Here is a 17,197-nt window from a genome sequence, read left to right on the forward strand (position 1 = left end):
GTTTATGTACTCAGCTAAGTGTTTGTGATTTATCAGAATTTTAATGTTATTATTGCTGTTCCTCTTCACAGATGTGGGAGAGCTAGGAATGGGTAAAAACTAGTACATTCATCATTTTAAACACTGATGTAATTGTGAAATGCGGTCTTGCACTTTATTTGAACCAAACCAGAGCCTAATGATTACTGTTCATTGCCTCCCTCGTTTCTTATCCTCCTCTCATGTCAACAGTATGGGTATCGCCAGGGTGAAGACAACAAGTCTAGCTGAGCAATTGTTTGTGGAACTTAATATGACAAATTTCATTTGCATCTAAGACCATGGATGTATTTTACATATGTATAAAATAAATGATGTATGCTACATGCTATTTCACTGTGGAGTGATTTTTTTTTTTTTTACAGTTTTGAGTGCTTGGTTAATTGGTAGTTAAATACATTGCTTTCACCTCTCACTTGACTAAAACTTGGACCTAGATGAAATTTAAGTATCTATTGATATTTTAGAAAGGGAAAGAAAGAAATAAAAAAATACACATACATATAAACATCTCACATTAACCAGTTATTTACTTAGTATTTATTTTAGAGTAATTTAATCACTAAACTGGTAAATTCAGAATGTGCTGGAATCTGTTTTAATTATGAGAGGTAAGATAGATTAGATATGTGACATCTAGATTAATAGCTTGAGTACTAATTTTTTTATTAATTGAGTAATTATTTGTATTAAGAAAGTTTTGGTTGTAAGTGGCAGAAACTTGAATTCTTTTTTTTAAAAGATTTTATTTATTGATTTACAGAGAGAAGAAAAGGGAGCAAGAAGTATCAACACATAGATGCTTTACGTTAGTTGTTTATTGATTGCTTGTCATATGTGCTTTGACTGGGCAAGCCCAGGGTTTTGAACTGGTGATCTCAGCATTTTAGGTCACTGCTCTATCCACTCTACCACCACAGACTAAGCAGGAGCCTGAATTCTTTTAAGCAAACAGGGAATATATTCATGAGTATATGTCTTTTTATGTATGACTGGAATCATGGGCAAACTCTTTCAGCAGGATATGATGTCATTTTCCTTCATGTTGGCCTCATTCTCTGGCAGATCCTCTGTGCCTGGAGGACTATGAAAGCTTTAAATTTTTTTAAAGGATTTTATTTACTCTTTTTAGAAAAGAGAGAGAGAGAGAGAGAAGGGGGGGGAAGAGGAGGAAGCATCAACTCCCATATGTGCCTTGACCAGGCAAGCCCAGGGTTTCAAACTGGCGACCTTAGTGTTCCAGGTCAACATTTTATCCACTGTGCTACCACAGGTCAGGCCAAAGCTTGAAACTTTTATCTTCCCAGCTTCAACACAATATAAAAGAGTGAGAAAAAGAGAGGGAGGGACATGAGCTCTGATTGGACCATGCTGAGTTATACCTTTATCCCTAAACCAATCACGGTGGCTCAAGAATTTGATGCAATGATGGTCTTGACCTAGTTCACCTGCCAAAACCCAAAGCCAGAATGGAGTCAGTGCATCAAGTTTACATGGACTGAAAGTAGAAGGGATTGGGTAGTTTTCAGAAAATAAGGGTTAATTGAGAAGAATTGGATGCTAAACAGTGGGAAAAAAAGTGATGAATGTGCATCTTACAATTCACTGAAGAGACTTCAGAATCTTAGATTTCTTTCTTTTTTTCTCTTGTGAATTTGCTTTTGGTTTCTTCATAGAATACTTTATACCATTCCAGAATTTTGAGCTCATTTCTCTAATGACTTTCTGATTTATGGTCAAAGAGTTTTGTTAACAGAATTTTATATCCGAAAGGGACCTTTGGGATGGTTTAGGCCAACCTTCTTTCTTTTACTGATGCAGAAATTAGACCTAGAGATATTAGATGATTTATAAAGCTTTTACCACAAGTTAATGATTGAACCAAGACTAGAATCCAGCGTTTCTGCCACCCAGTCCAATGTTTTTCTTGGTATCTTTGAATCTTTTGAGGCTTATTTGTTTTTTAAATCTTATGTAGAAGCTATTATATAAAACTGATTAAATTTAGAGCTGGTTTAATGGGGCCTGATCTCCATATACTGACCATCTCCACCCAGCCCTTCCCTGCCTGATTGCTCTGAAGCAGCTATAAATTGAACCTCACTTGAAAACCATTTGTCTAAGAGTCATGATGTCTCATGGGTGGTTTTGGAGGTACAGGCATAAGGCTTTGGAGTCAAATAGACTGCGGGTCAAATTTTAGCAGTGTATGTTCTTGGTTCAGTTGCTTGACCTCTTAGATACTTATTTATATAATGGAAAATGAAAACTTGAGGGCTGAAGCTTTACCTGACCCTGGGGCACCATTCACAATGTATTCTGTATTTTGCTCTGTGGCACTACTTACATGGACTAAAACCCTAATGATTTGTATAAAACAACTCTCATAAAGAATAACTCAGTGAACTTCTCTTAGGATCAAATGACATATAAAAAGTACTTGGTACAGTGTCTGGCTCAAGAATCTCTTTTTTGTAAATTTGTGAGGAGTTGGTAAACTTATTGAAAGTTGAAATGAAAAACAGAAAAGACAGGTGATGTGTGTTACCTGGGCAAAAATGATCATTTGTGAGTGATTGCAGGAAGCTTATTTCCTAACTTTCTACAAAGATTGTAATTTTTGTTAGGCAGTCTGAAAGTGGTTCAATGATATTTCTTTTTTTTTTTTTTTTTGAGTGTGTGTCACAGACACACACACACACACACACACAGATAGGGACAGACAGACAGGAAGGGAGAGAGATGAGAAGCATCAATTCTTTGTTGTAGCTCCTTAGTTGTTCATTGATTGCTTTATCATATGTGCCTTGATGGGGGTGGGGAGCTCCAGCAGAGCGTGACCCCTTGCTCAAACCAGCAACCTTGGGTTCAAGCTGGTAAGCTGTGCTCAAACCAGATGAGCCCATGCTCAAGCTGGTGACCTTGGGGATTCAAACCTGGGTCTTCTGCGTCCCAGTCCAACATTCTATCCACTGCGCACCGCCTGGTCAGGCCAATGATACTTCTATGTGTCTTAATAACACTTAAATTATTGAAAGTTGTTCTACATTTGTACAAATAACTGAATAAATCCCATTAATTTCTGGCAAGTCTTATAAAATAAATGACAACATTTGGAAGATATACTTACTAAATTTAAAAACTCTGAACTATTTGAAATGTTTGTTTCAGCTGATTCCAGAAATTTCTTCCTTGACCTGGTTTACCACTATTGTGCCTTTGGTCCTGGTGATAACTATGACAGCTGTCAAAGATGCCACAGATGACTATGTGAGTATTTGCTTTTTAGTATTCCTGAGGTTTCAGTTTCAATTGTGACCTCTCAGAAGTGGAAAATGGAGATGTTATTTGAAATTTTTGAATAAAACTCTTTTGGTCATTATGATATAAAATTTGTTATTCAATGCTTAATACAAGTCATAGAATCAGCAATGATTTGAATAATGACATCTTTGGAATAAATGTCTAGCTTCCCCACATTATTTGACCTTCCAGGAATAGTACTCATTTAGATGCATGTGTTCCCACAAATTGGCTTTAAAGTCTTATTCATATAGACATACTTCATAGAAGAGTAAAATAGTAGAATAAAAAGAAAGAAGCTTTGCAGAAAGACATCTAACCATGTTCTAGCAGTGCAACACGGGACAAATCACTTCTCTGAAACTTAACCTTTTCTGAATAATGTGGCCAATGACATCAGCCCTGTCAGGAGGACAAAATGAGGTGCTATGTATAAAGCACTTGACACAGAGCAAGGAAAAACATATGGGATAGCAACATAGGTAGGTGGCAGAACTACCTCCCAGCCTGAAGGGGCAAAGGAAGGAAACAATTACCAGACCTGAAGCTGTAGTTGAGGGCTACTTGCAGCAGCTGGGCTACCTGTAGAGGAAGCAGCCACTGTTAACCCGGCTTGAAGGAAGCCAGGGAGTTTTATTTTTCTCTGCCAGTGCCGCCTTTTGGCCAACCCCAGCCAGAAGCCAGAGGGCAAGCACAATGTAGATCAGCTTCTCCTGGCACATGGCAGAGTGGAAAAGGATGGGTGTAGATACAGAGGAGCAAACAAGTTATCATCCATCACCCTTGTCAATGTATGTACATAGACAAAATAATTATTTCCATTTCTATTGTTCTATTGGCAGAGAGAAGATTGCATGACAATGATGAGCTAACTTAATTTATTCTTCTACCAATGTCATCAACTCTTTTCATGTTAACAAATGCCAAATATCTTATTCTTCCTGGTGATACCACTGAACGTATACCTGGCAACCAGTGTCATTGTATGCACTGGGCACAGCATAAAAGGAAGATTGGGATGGGTTTGGGAAAGATGTTGAAAAGGGAAGGGCTGATTGAAGCATTTTGTATATTGTGATATTGATGTAATATTTTTAAAAAGTAAAAGCCTAATCCTGATTATTATGCCCTATAAAATCAGTTTCATGTTTCCTGATACTACTCTGTTCTTCTGTGCATTTAGGCTAATTGATTGGGATGACACCTTATACTTCAGCCTATTACTATCTGATCTTGACAGTTCACATAGAAAGTCTTATCTGAATGATTGCTAATTTATGAGTTTAGCAGAGGGTTCATAATATTTGGATTCTTCTAAGTAATATAGGTTGTTTACATCACTGGAATATACAATAAAAAATAGGATCACTTGAGCATAAAAACACAAATCTACACCAAATGTGGTTCAGTATTGTATTTTGATTTTTTTAATACTCAGTATTTGATAAGACCTCTGTTAACAATTAGAATTTCTAGAAAATAAAAATACAGGTTGTTACAAGTAATTTCCTGGCTTCAAAGAACTTCGTGAAACAGAATGAATGATGTACTAATAAAGTACTGAGCACGTATGTGAGAGAAGTTGAAGTCCCCTTTCTCTATTGAAGGCATCAGAATTAACGTATGGTTTTCTTTGGAGCTATGTAAAAGGCGTATTGTCTTCTTAGAAGCAACTGAAATGTGTGGAGATTGGAAGAGCATGTAGCTGGACTTGCTCCACTGATGACACCCAGAATGAGGTCTAGTGAGAGGGCTTGAGTCAGCTTTAGAACATGTGGAACCAGGTCCAAGGTAACCCATAAGCTCTACTCATTTTGGATTGACGGTGATATTGTTCAAACAAACTGAAAGTACTTTCCGTGTCCTTATTTGTGCTGAGAAAGTATGACTTAATATGTTGTTTTCATAAACACTTTGATTTTCAGTTTCGCCACAAGAGTGACAATCAAGTGAACAATCGGCAATCTGAAGTGCTCATCGATTGCAAGTAAGAAAAACATTCTCTGGGTTATCTTCAAGATTTCTGGGACCACAAAACGGGTCAAGGCAATGGGTGGGTTTCTTTCTTTAATTCAGTATACCATATTTCCTTGTGTATAAGACACTCCCATGTATAAGATGCACCTTAATTTGGGGGCCCGAAATTTGAAAAAAAATGTATTACAGTAAGTTATTGAACTCAAGTTTTATTCATCATAAAATTCATATAACTCCTCATCACTGTCAAAACTCCCTTCCATTAGCTTGTCCTCATCGTGTCTGATGATGAATCACTGTCTTCATATACCGCCTTGTCCTCAGTTCCATCTATGGCATTTGAAATGCCACAACCACTGTATAAGACGCACCCAATTTTTAGACCCCAAATTTTTCAAAAAAAGGTGTGTCTTATAAATGGGGAAGTATGGTATATTTCTTTCCCTCTTGATTAAAAATTGTAATGTTAGTGCATTTTGTGTTCATGGTGCTTTTTTATGCTCAGCAAATGCTTGTGCTAGATATTCAACTTCTACTTCAAGTCCCTTTGGGGTTTCTTTTGTAGAACACAAACATAAAATTGTCACTTTTCATTTCTAGATCTAATACGATTTAGAACTGGCACATGTGTGATGTCTTGTATATACTAGATACTTCATAGTAGTTGAATTATTTAATTTGGTAATTTCTGGGAAACATTGCTGGAGAGCCTTTGAAACATTATTGTATCCAGTGATAGTGATAAGAATTTTGTATCCACTTGATAGCTAATTTTAGAATGATATACCATAACAGACTTTTCATTGCTTTTAAATTCATTCATCAATAAAGAAATATTTATGGGAATCATTCTTGAGTCTGAAATGCTTTAAAAATATGTATTTACAAACAATAGAAAAACCGCCTCCAGAAAACTGCACAAAGTAAATTTCTCAAATATTCACTCCATTGTTTCTTACACTCTTTCTCTTTGTCCTTTTTTGGCTAATAATGACAGATGGAAAAGTAAAAATTTGTGGCAAGCACATCAGTGTGGCAGTCGAAATCATCTTCCTGTGATTTTGAATCATTTGTATTCTATGGAGAATATAGTTTTTAAAGACAATATTATAAAACAAATTAATCTCAGGAAATGGAAAATTTTAAGAAATGAAAGTTATCAAGAAGGGCTGGGTAGCCTAGACAATAACTGGTAGAATTGAAGTAATTGATCTCTTTTTATTATTAAAATGTTGACTGATCACTAATAATGTAATGAATACATACAGTTTTTCTATATTGGATTGTTTTAGAAAATGAAGTTAAATGCATGGTGAAGAAAAGATAATAATTTTTTTCCTTTTTATTACATATATATGTATATATATTTCTACAAATATATATTTTTAAAATTTTGGTTTTTTAAAAATTTTAATGGGGTGACATTGATAAATCAGGTACATATGTTCAGAGGAAACAACTCCAGATTATTTTGACATTTGATTATATTGCATACCCCTCACCCAAAGTAAAATTGTCTTCCATCACCATCTATCTGGTTTTCTTTGTGCCCCTCCTGTCCCCTCTCACCCTCCTCCTTCCTCACCCCCCCTCCATAACCATCACACTCTTGTCCATGTCTCTGAGTATCGTTTTTATGTCCCATCTATATATGGAATCATATAGTTCTTAGTTTTTTCTGATTTACTTCTTTCACTCAGTATAATGTTATCAAGTCCATCCATGTTGTTGTAAATGATCCGATGTCATCATTTCTTATGACTAAGTAGTATTCCATAGTATATATATACCAAAGCTTTTTAACCCCCTTGTCCACTGACGGACACTTGGGCTGTTTCCAGATCTTCGCTATTGTGAACAATGCTGTCATAAACATGGGGGTGCATTTCTCCTTTTGGAACAGCACTATGGTGTTCTTAGGGTATATTACTAAAAGTGGGGTAGCTGGGTCAAAAGGCAGTTTGATTTTTAATTTCTTGAGAAATCTCCATACTGTTTCCCACAGTGGCTGCACCAGTCTGCATTCCCACCAGCAGTGCAGGAGGGTTTCCTTTTCTCCACATCCTTGCCAGCACTTATTCTGTGTTGTTTTGTTGATGAGTGCCATTCTGACTGGTGTGAGGTGATATTTCATTGTGGTTTTAATTTGCATTTCTCTAATGATTAGTGATGTTGAGCATTTTTTATATTCCTATTGGCCATCTGTATGTCCTCATAGGAGAAGTGTCTATTCATTTATTTTGCCCATTTTTTGATTGGATTGTTTGTCTTCCTGGTACTGAGTTTTGCATGTTCTTTATAAATTTTAGTTAATCACGCCTTATCAGACGTATTGTGAAATATAATCTCCCATTGTGTAGTTTGTCTTTTTATTCTGTTCTTATTGTCTTTAGCTGTGCAGAAGCTTTTTAGTTTGATATAGTCCCATTTGTTTATCCTGTCTTTTATTTCACTTGCCCGTGGAGATAAATAGGCAAATAATATATATTGCTGTGAGAGATGTTGGAGAGCTTACTGCCTATGTTTTCTTCTAAGATACTTATGGTTTTATGGCTTATATTTAAGTCTTTTATCTATTTTGAGTTTATTTTTGTGAATGGTGTAAGGTGGTGGTCTAGTTTATTTTTTTTGCAGGTAGCTGTCCAGTTTTCCCAACACCATTTATTAAAGAGGCTGTCTTTACTCCATTGTATGCTCTTACCTCCTTTGTCAAATATCAGTTGTCCATAGAGCTGTGGGTTTATTTCTGGGTTCTCTGTTTTGTTACATTGATCTCTATGCCTGTTCTTATGCCAGTACCAGGCTGTTTTGAGTACAATGGCCTTGTAGTATAACTTGATATCTGAAAGTGTGATACCTCCCACTTTATTCTTCCTTTTCAAGATTGCTGAGGCTGTTCGTGTTCTCTTTTAGTTCCACATAAAATTTTGGAATATGTGTTCTATATCTTTGAAGTAAGTCATTGGTATTTTAATTGGTATTGCATTGAATTTATAAATTGCTTTGGGTAATATAGACATTTAAATGATGTTTATTCTTCCTAACTATGAGCACAGTATATGCTTCCACTTGTTTGTATGTTCCCTGATTTCTTTTATCAATGTTTTATAATTTTCCGAGTATAAGGTTTTAATCTCCCTGATTAAATTTATTCCTAGGTACTTTATTTTTTTGGTTGCAATAGAAAAGGGGATTACTTCCTTAATTTCTCTTTCTTACAGTTCATTGTTAGTGTATAAAAATGCCTCTGATTTCTGAGTATTAATTTTATATCCTGCCACCTTGCTGAATTCATTTATCAGGTCTAGTAGTTTTTTGACTGAGACTTTAGGGTTTTCTATATACAATATCATATCATCTGCTAATAATGATAGCTTTACTTATTCTTTTCCAATTTGGATGCCTTTTATTTCTTCTTCTTGTCTGATTGCTGTGGCTAGGACTTCCAGGACTATGTTGAAGAAAGAGTGGTGAAAGGGGGCACCCCTGCCTTGTTCCTGATCTTAAGGGGATTGCTTTTAATTTTTGCCCATTGAGTATGATGTTGGCTGTGGGTTTGTCATAGATGGCCTTTATCATGTTGAGGTATGTTCCCTGTATTTCCACTGTGCTGAGAGTTTTGATCATGAATGGGTGCTGGATTTTATCAAATGCTTTTTCTGCATCTATTGAAATTATCATGTGGTTTTTCTCCTTCCTTTTGTTTATGTGATGAATCACATTGATTGATTTGCGAATATTGTACCAGCCTTGCCTCCCAAGTATAAATCCCACTTCATCATGGTGTATAATTTTTTTCATATATTGCTGGATCTGGTTTGCTAATATTTTGTTGAGGATTTTATCATCTATATTCATCAGGGGTATTGGCCTATAATTTTCTTTCTTTGTGTTGTCTTTGCCTGGTTTTGGAGTCAGGATTATGCTTGCCTCATAAAAGGAGCTTGGAAGTCTTCCTTCCTCTTGAATTTTTTGAAATAGCTTGATAAGGATAGGAGTTAGTTCTTTTTTGAATATTTGGTAGAATTCACTTGTGAAGCCATCAGGCCTAGGACTTTACTTTGTTGGGAGTTTTTTGATAACTATTTCAATCTCATTTGTTGTAATCGGTTTGTTTAGGTTTTCTGATTCTTACAGATTAATTTTTGGAAGATTATATGTTTCAAGGAATTTGTCCATTTCATCTAGGTTGTCTAATTTTTTGGTGTACAGTTCTTCATAGTATTTTCTTAGAATATTTTGTATTTCTGTTGTGTCAGTTGTTATTTCTCCACTCTCATTTCTAAATTTATTTATTTGAGTCCTCTCTCTTTTTTTCTTGGTGAGTCTGGTTAAAGGTTCATCAATCTTGTTCACTTTTTCAAAAAACCAGCTCCTGGTTTCATTGATCCTCTGTATTGTTTCTTTAGCCTCTATGTCATTTATTTTTGCTCTGATCTTTATTATTTCCTTCCTTGTACTAGCTCTGGGCTTTACTTGCTATTCTTTTTTTAGTTCTTTTAGATGCAGAGTCAAGTTGTTTATTTGAGCTTTTTCTAGGTTTCTGAGTTATGCCTATAATGCTATGAACTTCCCTCTCAGTACTGCTTTTCCTGTGTGCCATAAATTTTGAGTTGATTTATACTCATTATCATTTGTTTCTAGGAATTTTTAAATTTTTTCTTTGATCTCATTGTTAACCCATTCATTATTTAATAACATGTTATTTAGTTTCCAAGTTTTTGAATATTTTTCAGTTTTTCTTTTGTGGATGATTTCTAGTTTCATGCCATTGTGATCAGAGGAAGTGCTTGATATGATTTCAATCTTCTTAAATTTTTTGAGGCTGCTTTTGTGCCCTAACATGTGGTCTATCCTAGAGAATGTACCATGAGCACTTGAAAAGAATGTATATTTTGCTGCTTTAGGGTGTAAGGTTCTGAAGATACCTATTAAATTGAGTTGATCTAGTATATCCTTTAAGTCTGCTGTTTCTTTGTTAATTTTCTTTCTTGAGGATCTATCTAGTGATATTAGTGGAAATTGAAATCCCCTACTATTTTAGTATTGATTTTGATCTCGTCCTTTTAATCCATCAAAGTCTGCTTTATATATTTAGGTGCTCCTATATTAGGTGTGTAGATATTTATAACGGTTATATCTTCCTGTTGGATTGCTCCCTTTTTCATTTTGTAGTGGCCTTCTTTATCTCTTACTATAGCCTTTGCTTTAAAGTTCATTTTGTCTGATTTAAGTACTGCTACCCCAGCTTTTTTTTCATTTCCATTTGCATGAAATATTTATTTTTTATTTTTTTACGTTCTATCTATGTGGACTTTTGTTTTAAGGTGTGTCTCATGTAGACAGCATATGTACGAGTCCTGTTTTCTTATCCATGCAACTACTCTATGTCCTTTGATTGGATCATTTAATCCATTTACATTTAAGGTTATTATTGATATGTAGTTGTTTATTTCCAATTTATTCTTTAAAGCTGTATTCCTCTTTTGCTATATTCTTTTCCCACTTTGATCTGTTACAACAGGCCCCTTAACATTTCTTGCAGCATTGGTTTTGTTGTAATGAATTCCTTGAGTTTTTTTTTTTTTTTTTTTTGTCTGGGAAGCTTTATTTCTCCTTTAATTTTAAATGATAGCCTTCTTGCTGGATAAAGTAGTCTTTGTTATAGGTTCTTGTTCTGCATTACTTCAAATATTTCTTGCCATTCCCTTCTGGCCTCAAGTCTTTCTGTTGAGAAGTCTGATGTCTTCCTTATGGGGGCTCCTCTGTAGGTGATAGCCTTTTTTTCTCTAGCAGCTTTTAATATTTTCTCTTTATCACTTAGCTTTGGTATTTTAATTATGATGTGTCTTCATGTAGATTTTTTTGAGTTTCTCTTTAATGGAGTTTACTGTGCTTCTTGAACTTGTGAGAGTTTTTCTTGCATTAATTTAGGGAAGTTTTAAGCTATAATATGATTGAATAAAGTCTCTATCCCTTGTTCTTTCTCTTCTTCGTCAGGAACCCCTATGATGCGGATGTTATTTCTCTTCATGTTGTCACAGAGCTCTCTAAGAGTTTCTTTAGAATTTTTGAGTCTTTTTTGTTTTTTTTCTGCTCTGCTTCCATGCCTTTGTTCAACTTGTCCTCCAACTCACTGATTTTATCCTCAGCTTCATCCATCCTGTTTTTAATTTCTTCTATTGTGATCTTCATTTCTTATATTGTATTTGTCATCTCCAACTGATTCTTTTTTAATATTTCAATGTCATTTTTATACTTGCTATTTCTTTATTTAGGTGTTCGTAATGACCATCTATTGTTGTTCTAAGATCCCTAAGCATCCTAAAAATCATTATTTTAAACTCTGCATCCGGAAGTTTGGTTATTTCCGTATCACTCAGTTCATTTCCTGGAGGTTTCTCTTGTGTTTTTATTTGGATTTCACTTCTCTGTCTTCTCATTATGTCTGTGTGTTTGGGTGTATTGTTTGTAGAGCTGGTTGAATCTAGGCTTGGTGTTGTCTGCCTCCAGTTTTCAGTTGTGTTATTTCTAGGTCTTCTTGGGTTGGCATCCGCTGTTAGTTGTAATCCACTGTGATGTTTGGGTTTTCTAGTAGATTAGCTTTGAAGTCTTGATTTGTTTGTTTGCTTTTCAGTTATCTCATCATGGTGGTAGTCTTGTTTACTGATCTCAGCAGGGGGCTTATTTGAAATTGTATCCAGGAATGAAGTTGGTGTAGCTTGGGACTCTGAAGGCCTGATCACCCAGTTACTCTCTCCATGTGCAGGGTGTTTTCTAAGCTTCAGTAGGGGGAAGTGTATCTCAGATCTCTGTGGAGACCCCACTTCTTGTATTTAGCTGTGTCTGGTTGCACTGATTGGAGCTGGAGAGATGTCTGGAGATGGTCACCTGGAACTACTTTAATCTTGTATTGTGTGGAAGGATCAATCCCTCCCCCAGCTATGGCTGCCTCCAGCACTGGATGAGTCAGCTTCTCAGGTCATCTCATGCATTCCTCTGCCCTTCACCATCTGTCTCTCTCTCTCCCCCTTTTTTTTTGAAGACAAGCCAGCCCTTTCACACCTCTTTCCCAGGTCCCCAGGCAAGTGGCTGTGAGTAATATTTTCTGCTCTTTTCCAGCCTCCTCAACCCCCTCAGTTCCTGTGAGCAGGGAAGATCCACTGCTCCTAGGCACTCCCTACCAGGCTTGATGTGGCTTCTTCTTTGCTCCTTGGTTTTTGAGAGCTGTTCTTTTAGTCTAGAGTTGGTTTTTCATGCTGATTGTTCCTAAATTAATTTGTAATCTAGTTTAGTGGTGTGATCTGGGAGTCTGTGCATCTGCCTACTCTGCTGCCATCTTCAGGTCCCCCAAAAAGATGATCTTAATCTAAAACCTTATTTATAGAGACAGAGACTCTGAAAGTATAATCCTGGTTTGACATTGACAAACAAACCATAAGAATGACTGGAACCATGTGGTTCATTTTCAGTGTTAGCAGATTTTGAACTGTTGCCGCTGTAATATGGGTTTTATATTCAGAGAGACTTTAAGTATGGGTTTAGTCCTGACCCTGAATAATTCTGTGGTCTTAAGCAAGTTCTTAAGAGGTGGTGACTTTTGTAAGCTAATGTGGTATGTGGCTTTGAGCTTTACTGTTGTATATCTTGACTGTCTCAAGTCTTGCAGTTTTGACTTGTTACTAGATTGACATTAGTATAATTTGACTAGACATATTTGATAATTAATATCATTACTTTGAAGTATCTCATATAAAGTGTGTTAAAACTATGTATAGTTACATAATGAATTTGAACTAATGGCCTGAGCATATCTTTTAATGTCTTTCCAATCACCAATTAAAATTTGCGGCACTATCTGGGTAGAGATAGACAATGAGATCTCTGCCTGGAGTCCATAAGAGTAATTCAGTAAATTAGATATTCAAGAACTTGATGGCCAAATATCTCCCATACATGATAAGTAGCATTTGTGTTACTTTCTTATTGTTTCATTTAGCTTTTTGTTGATTCTGTAGGATGCAGCATCTCTTTGTAATTCAATATGGTGTGATATTTTAAAAGTATTGTTGCTGGTGTTGTAAAGTTGAAGAGAGAACCACAGATTATAAAGAATGGAGTAGTTTTTAGGATTCAGTTAAAATCAGGCAAAATTTTCCATTTGTAAGATTACCTACTTCTGTGAGCTCTTCAAAGACATTTCTTTTTATCACACCTGTGTCCCTTGTACCTAGCACAGTGTCTCTTAAGTTTTCAAACTGAACAGTAACAAGTATCCTTGCTGAGAAAGAATTTACTAGAAGAGCTTGATCTGTCAAATTTTTTGGAGTCCCATCACTAGCCAATTCCTGTGGATGTGATGGTGGCCTTGGCAGAATGTACTCAGGCTATGGATATTGGTTTTTCACCTTTTGTTTTTGAGAAGTTGGAGACATCAGATGGGCTCAGATCTGAGATAGCCCAGGGAGCTTTGAGCCCTCCTTGGAGCTGGTGGTTGTTGAGGATGCTCTTGGTTTCTGACCGGACCATCACTGTCTTCCTTTGCTCACCTCCAGCTCCTGTGTGTATTGCTTCTAAGGGTTTGCACCTGACACTTTCTTCAAATCACTACCCATGGGCTACTGAAGCCAATGATCAATTGGTGCAGGAGTAAGAAAGAGCAACATCCCTATACCTCAAACTGAACAAGCACTGAGCTATAATTTGTACCCCCAAGTCCCTGTGGAGACCAGGCTGAGGATGAGACTTTGCCAGCAATCACATCCTTGTGTGGCTTCTTCCATTTTCTGTGTTGCTTCTCATTTTTCCTTCAATTTCTCTCAGAAATACTTTCTTATGAACCACTTGCATGTGAATCCTAATCTTACATTCTGCTTCTAATGGACTTGATCTAAGACAGTAGTTAATGCATCCGTAACCCCATGACACTGTTAATGGAAAATATCAGGAAAGTGCTTTTGGGTCTCCCCTTGACACCTGTGGGTTATAATCTAGGGATAAAATTAAAAAGCCTAGAGGGGATCGGGGGAGTTCAGGTATTGCTAGAGGTGGGTGTCACACTGGAGTGGGCACCACCAAGTACTTGTGGTTTCCCTGTGTGCTCCTGGCAGATAGTATTGGACTTAGGGTTCATGCTAGGGCAGGAACCATCACTGGCTTCTCCTGGAGGGAGAAGAGGCATGGGCCAAGATTCCTGGGGGTTGGGGAGGGGATACTACAAAACACAATTCAGGAAATCTGAGTCTCTAAGTGATTAGTGTGTGACTTTGGTCAGTTAATTTTCCTTCTGGGCTTCAGGTCTCACTCTTTCTCTGCTCAGAAGCAGGAAGGTGGGCAGTTATGTTCAGATTAAATGCATATTTATTGAGCAGGTACCATGCGTGGGCTCCAGTGCTTCCACATGTAACTCATAAAACCCAAAGTGTGGGTAATTGTGCCTCATTTTAGAAATAAGGAGATTAAGATCTAGAAAGGGAGTGACCTGTTCAGGGTCCCACAGCAAGTAAGTCTAAATTAGACTTTTACTCATACATAGCAATGTGTAAGTATAAACTTTGTGGTCTGATTATATCTTTACTCTTTATTTTATATTTGACAGGCTTTGTATACAACTACAGAAGTATAAACAATTACATAATATATATGTAGTTTACATGTACTATATATGTAAATAAATATATGTATCTATACTTTTCAGTGTCTGGAGAGTTGCTCTTCTCTGTTCTTAACATTGTACAAGTTGTGATGCTGGACATTGTAAACCTAAGCCACAAACAATTAGAGCAATAAAACCATTCTTTTATAACCCTCCTTTTCAGTTTCACTTTATTGGTTTTGTTACTCATATTTCTTTTAAATCAGGACCAACCTTCTGCATCTGCAATCAGTTATAATATGTGAAAGCGCTTAAGAAATAGGTGTTGTATTAGACTTGGATAAAATCTTTTGGCGACTTTAGTTTTAAAGCCAAGTAAGAGTGGCATGATTCTGTATAGTAAAAATTAATGTGACTGCCGAATAAGAAGTGTGAGTTCTTGTCCCAGACAAGATGACATATATTTTGCTGATCGATTCTGTGAATACCAATAGATACTTCAATGTTTTAAACAGGAGTTTTCCCCAAGTCATGCTGACATCCTTCGCCAAAGCAGGAGCAGCTTGGCAGAGAGGGGCTGTGAGGAGTCTGCGAGGGGCTGCGGGGCCAGCTAACCTGTTTATATCGGTGTCCCAGCCACACCCAGAGCAATTCAAAAGGGCCTTGGAGGGGAGGCCTGCTGTTTTTCTAACATTTGGAAACTGTGTGTATTTATAGCGGGAGAAAGGGCTTTCTTTTACAGCTGCAGAGTATTGTCTACACTATTCTGGCTTGATATTCCCAGATGCTGCATACCTATGTGAACAAATATACCATTTCAGTAGAAACACATTTTCTCTTTGTTTAATCAACCTGTCCAGTTTGAATGATAACTCCTGTTGGATATTAAGATAGAAAATATTTTTTCTTTAGTATATAGTCCCCCCCCCCCCATTATAAAAGTGGTATATATGTTATTAAGAGAAATTTGGAAAATAAGAAAAAGTAAAAGGAAGAAAATAACATTCACACTTCTACTATCCAAAAATGTTACTATTTTCTTGTATTTCTTTTCTGTATTTTCTTCTGTGCTAAGATTTCTTATAATTGTGTATATGTATTTTTATTCTTCTGTTTTTGCTTCACATATAATTGTCATTTTCCAATGTCTTCATACAGATAATTTTTAAGGGCTGCATAACATTCCATTAAGTGCATGTCGCATAATTCAAACAAGTACTTCATTGTTGTTTGATATTTCATATGTTTTTTATTTAAATTATGGTTATTTCTGAATTGATAGAATTACCCTTATTCATAAGACTGGGTTTTTGTGACATGTTTATAAAACTCACCTAGGAAGATTACATTGCATCCATTATTTCCTATATGAAGTAATTAGAACGTGAAGCATTATACCTCAATCCACTGACACCAACCTTTCCCAGAGGATCCAGGGTTTAAGTGTGAGCGGGACCAGGTTGGGCATCTTGACTGAACCCTGGCAGGTTTCAGTTCTATCTATCAAACATGGTTGGGGGCGTTCCTAAATGGGCAGCTGTCAGACTTCTGAGTTTATCCTTTTTTCATCATGAAAAAAAACTCCAAAATGTTCTGCTTCAAAAAATGTATTAGTGACACATATAAATCCCCAAACATTAATAATTTGAAGCAGTTTGAATATAAGTTTTATGCTATAATTGCTAGCTGTATAGCACTCATATATAAAGTAGTACCTCAGTTCTGGTCTGCAGAGTTCCGAGGGTAAATCTGGGTGGTGATTGGGCAGTGTGACTTGCAAAACCTTCAGGCTGCTTTGACAGAACTCTTTCCATCTTCTTTGTCCTGCCAGATTAGAGGTAGGTACACCGATAATCAAAAGATCTGACATTTGCTGCTGAATTTTTGAAAATAATTTACTGAAGAGAGGAGGAAATTCATATATGGCATTGCCCTCTGTTGGATTAGATCCAAAATGTCAGTCTTGGGGAAGAGCGAATTATTATTATTAAATATGCTCTTACTTTTCCTCCTTGGGCACCTGCAACAAAAAATATCAAAGGTCATTGAATTTGATGCATCTGAAGCTGACATGTGCTTAGAGTGTCTGTGTGCTTCTTGTAGGTGGGGGACTGGGGACATGCAAAATTCTGGGATTCTGTGGATAATATGGGAGAACTGAAGAACCCTGTATTCATTGAATTACATTGTCTTCTTCAGGGCTTTGTTGGCTTGTAACTGGAGTAGAGACCTCTGTGGTTAACACAAGGCAGAGCACAAACTTTCTGAGTTTTGTTTTTTGTT

The 17,197-nt window shown here is 36.4% G+C and overlaps 1 protein-coding gene across 1 annotated transcript in view; it reads left to right on the plus strand.

The window, feature by feature from the left end:
• Nucleotides 1–17,197, plus strand: part of ATP8B4 (ATPase phospholipid transporting 8B4 (putative)) — a 268,241-nt gene that overhangs the window by 67,191 nt on the left and 183,853 nt on the right. Inside the window, exons 5-6 of the mRNA XM_066388296.1 lie at nucleotides 3,211–3,309; nucleotides 5,268–5,329. Of these exons, the coding sequence (XP_066244393.1) occupies nucleotides 3,211–3,309; nucleotides 5,268–5,329 (161 nt within the window). The remainder of the gene's footprint in view (nucleotides 1–3,210; nucleotides 3,310–5,267; nucleotides 5,330–17,197) is intronic.

This window comes from Saccopteryx leptura, chromosome 6 (assembly GCF_036850995.1).
Source record: "Saccopteryx leptura isolate mSacLep1 chromosome 6, mSacLep1_pri_phased_curated, whole genome shotgun sequence".
Lineage (NCBI taxonomy): Eukaryota > Metazoa > Chordata > Mammalia > Chiroptera > Emballonuridae > Saccopteryx > Saccopteryx leptura.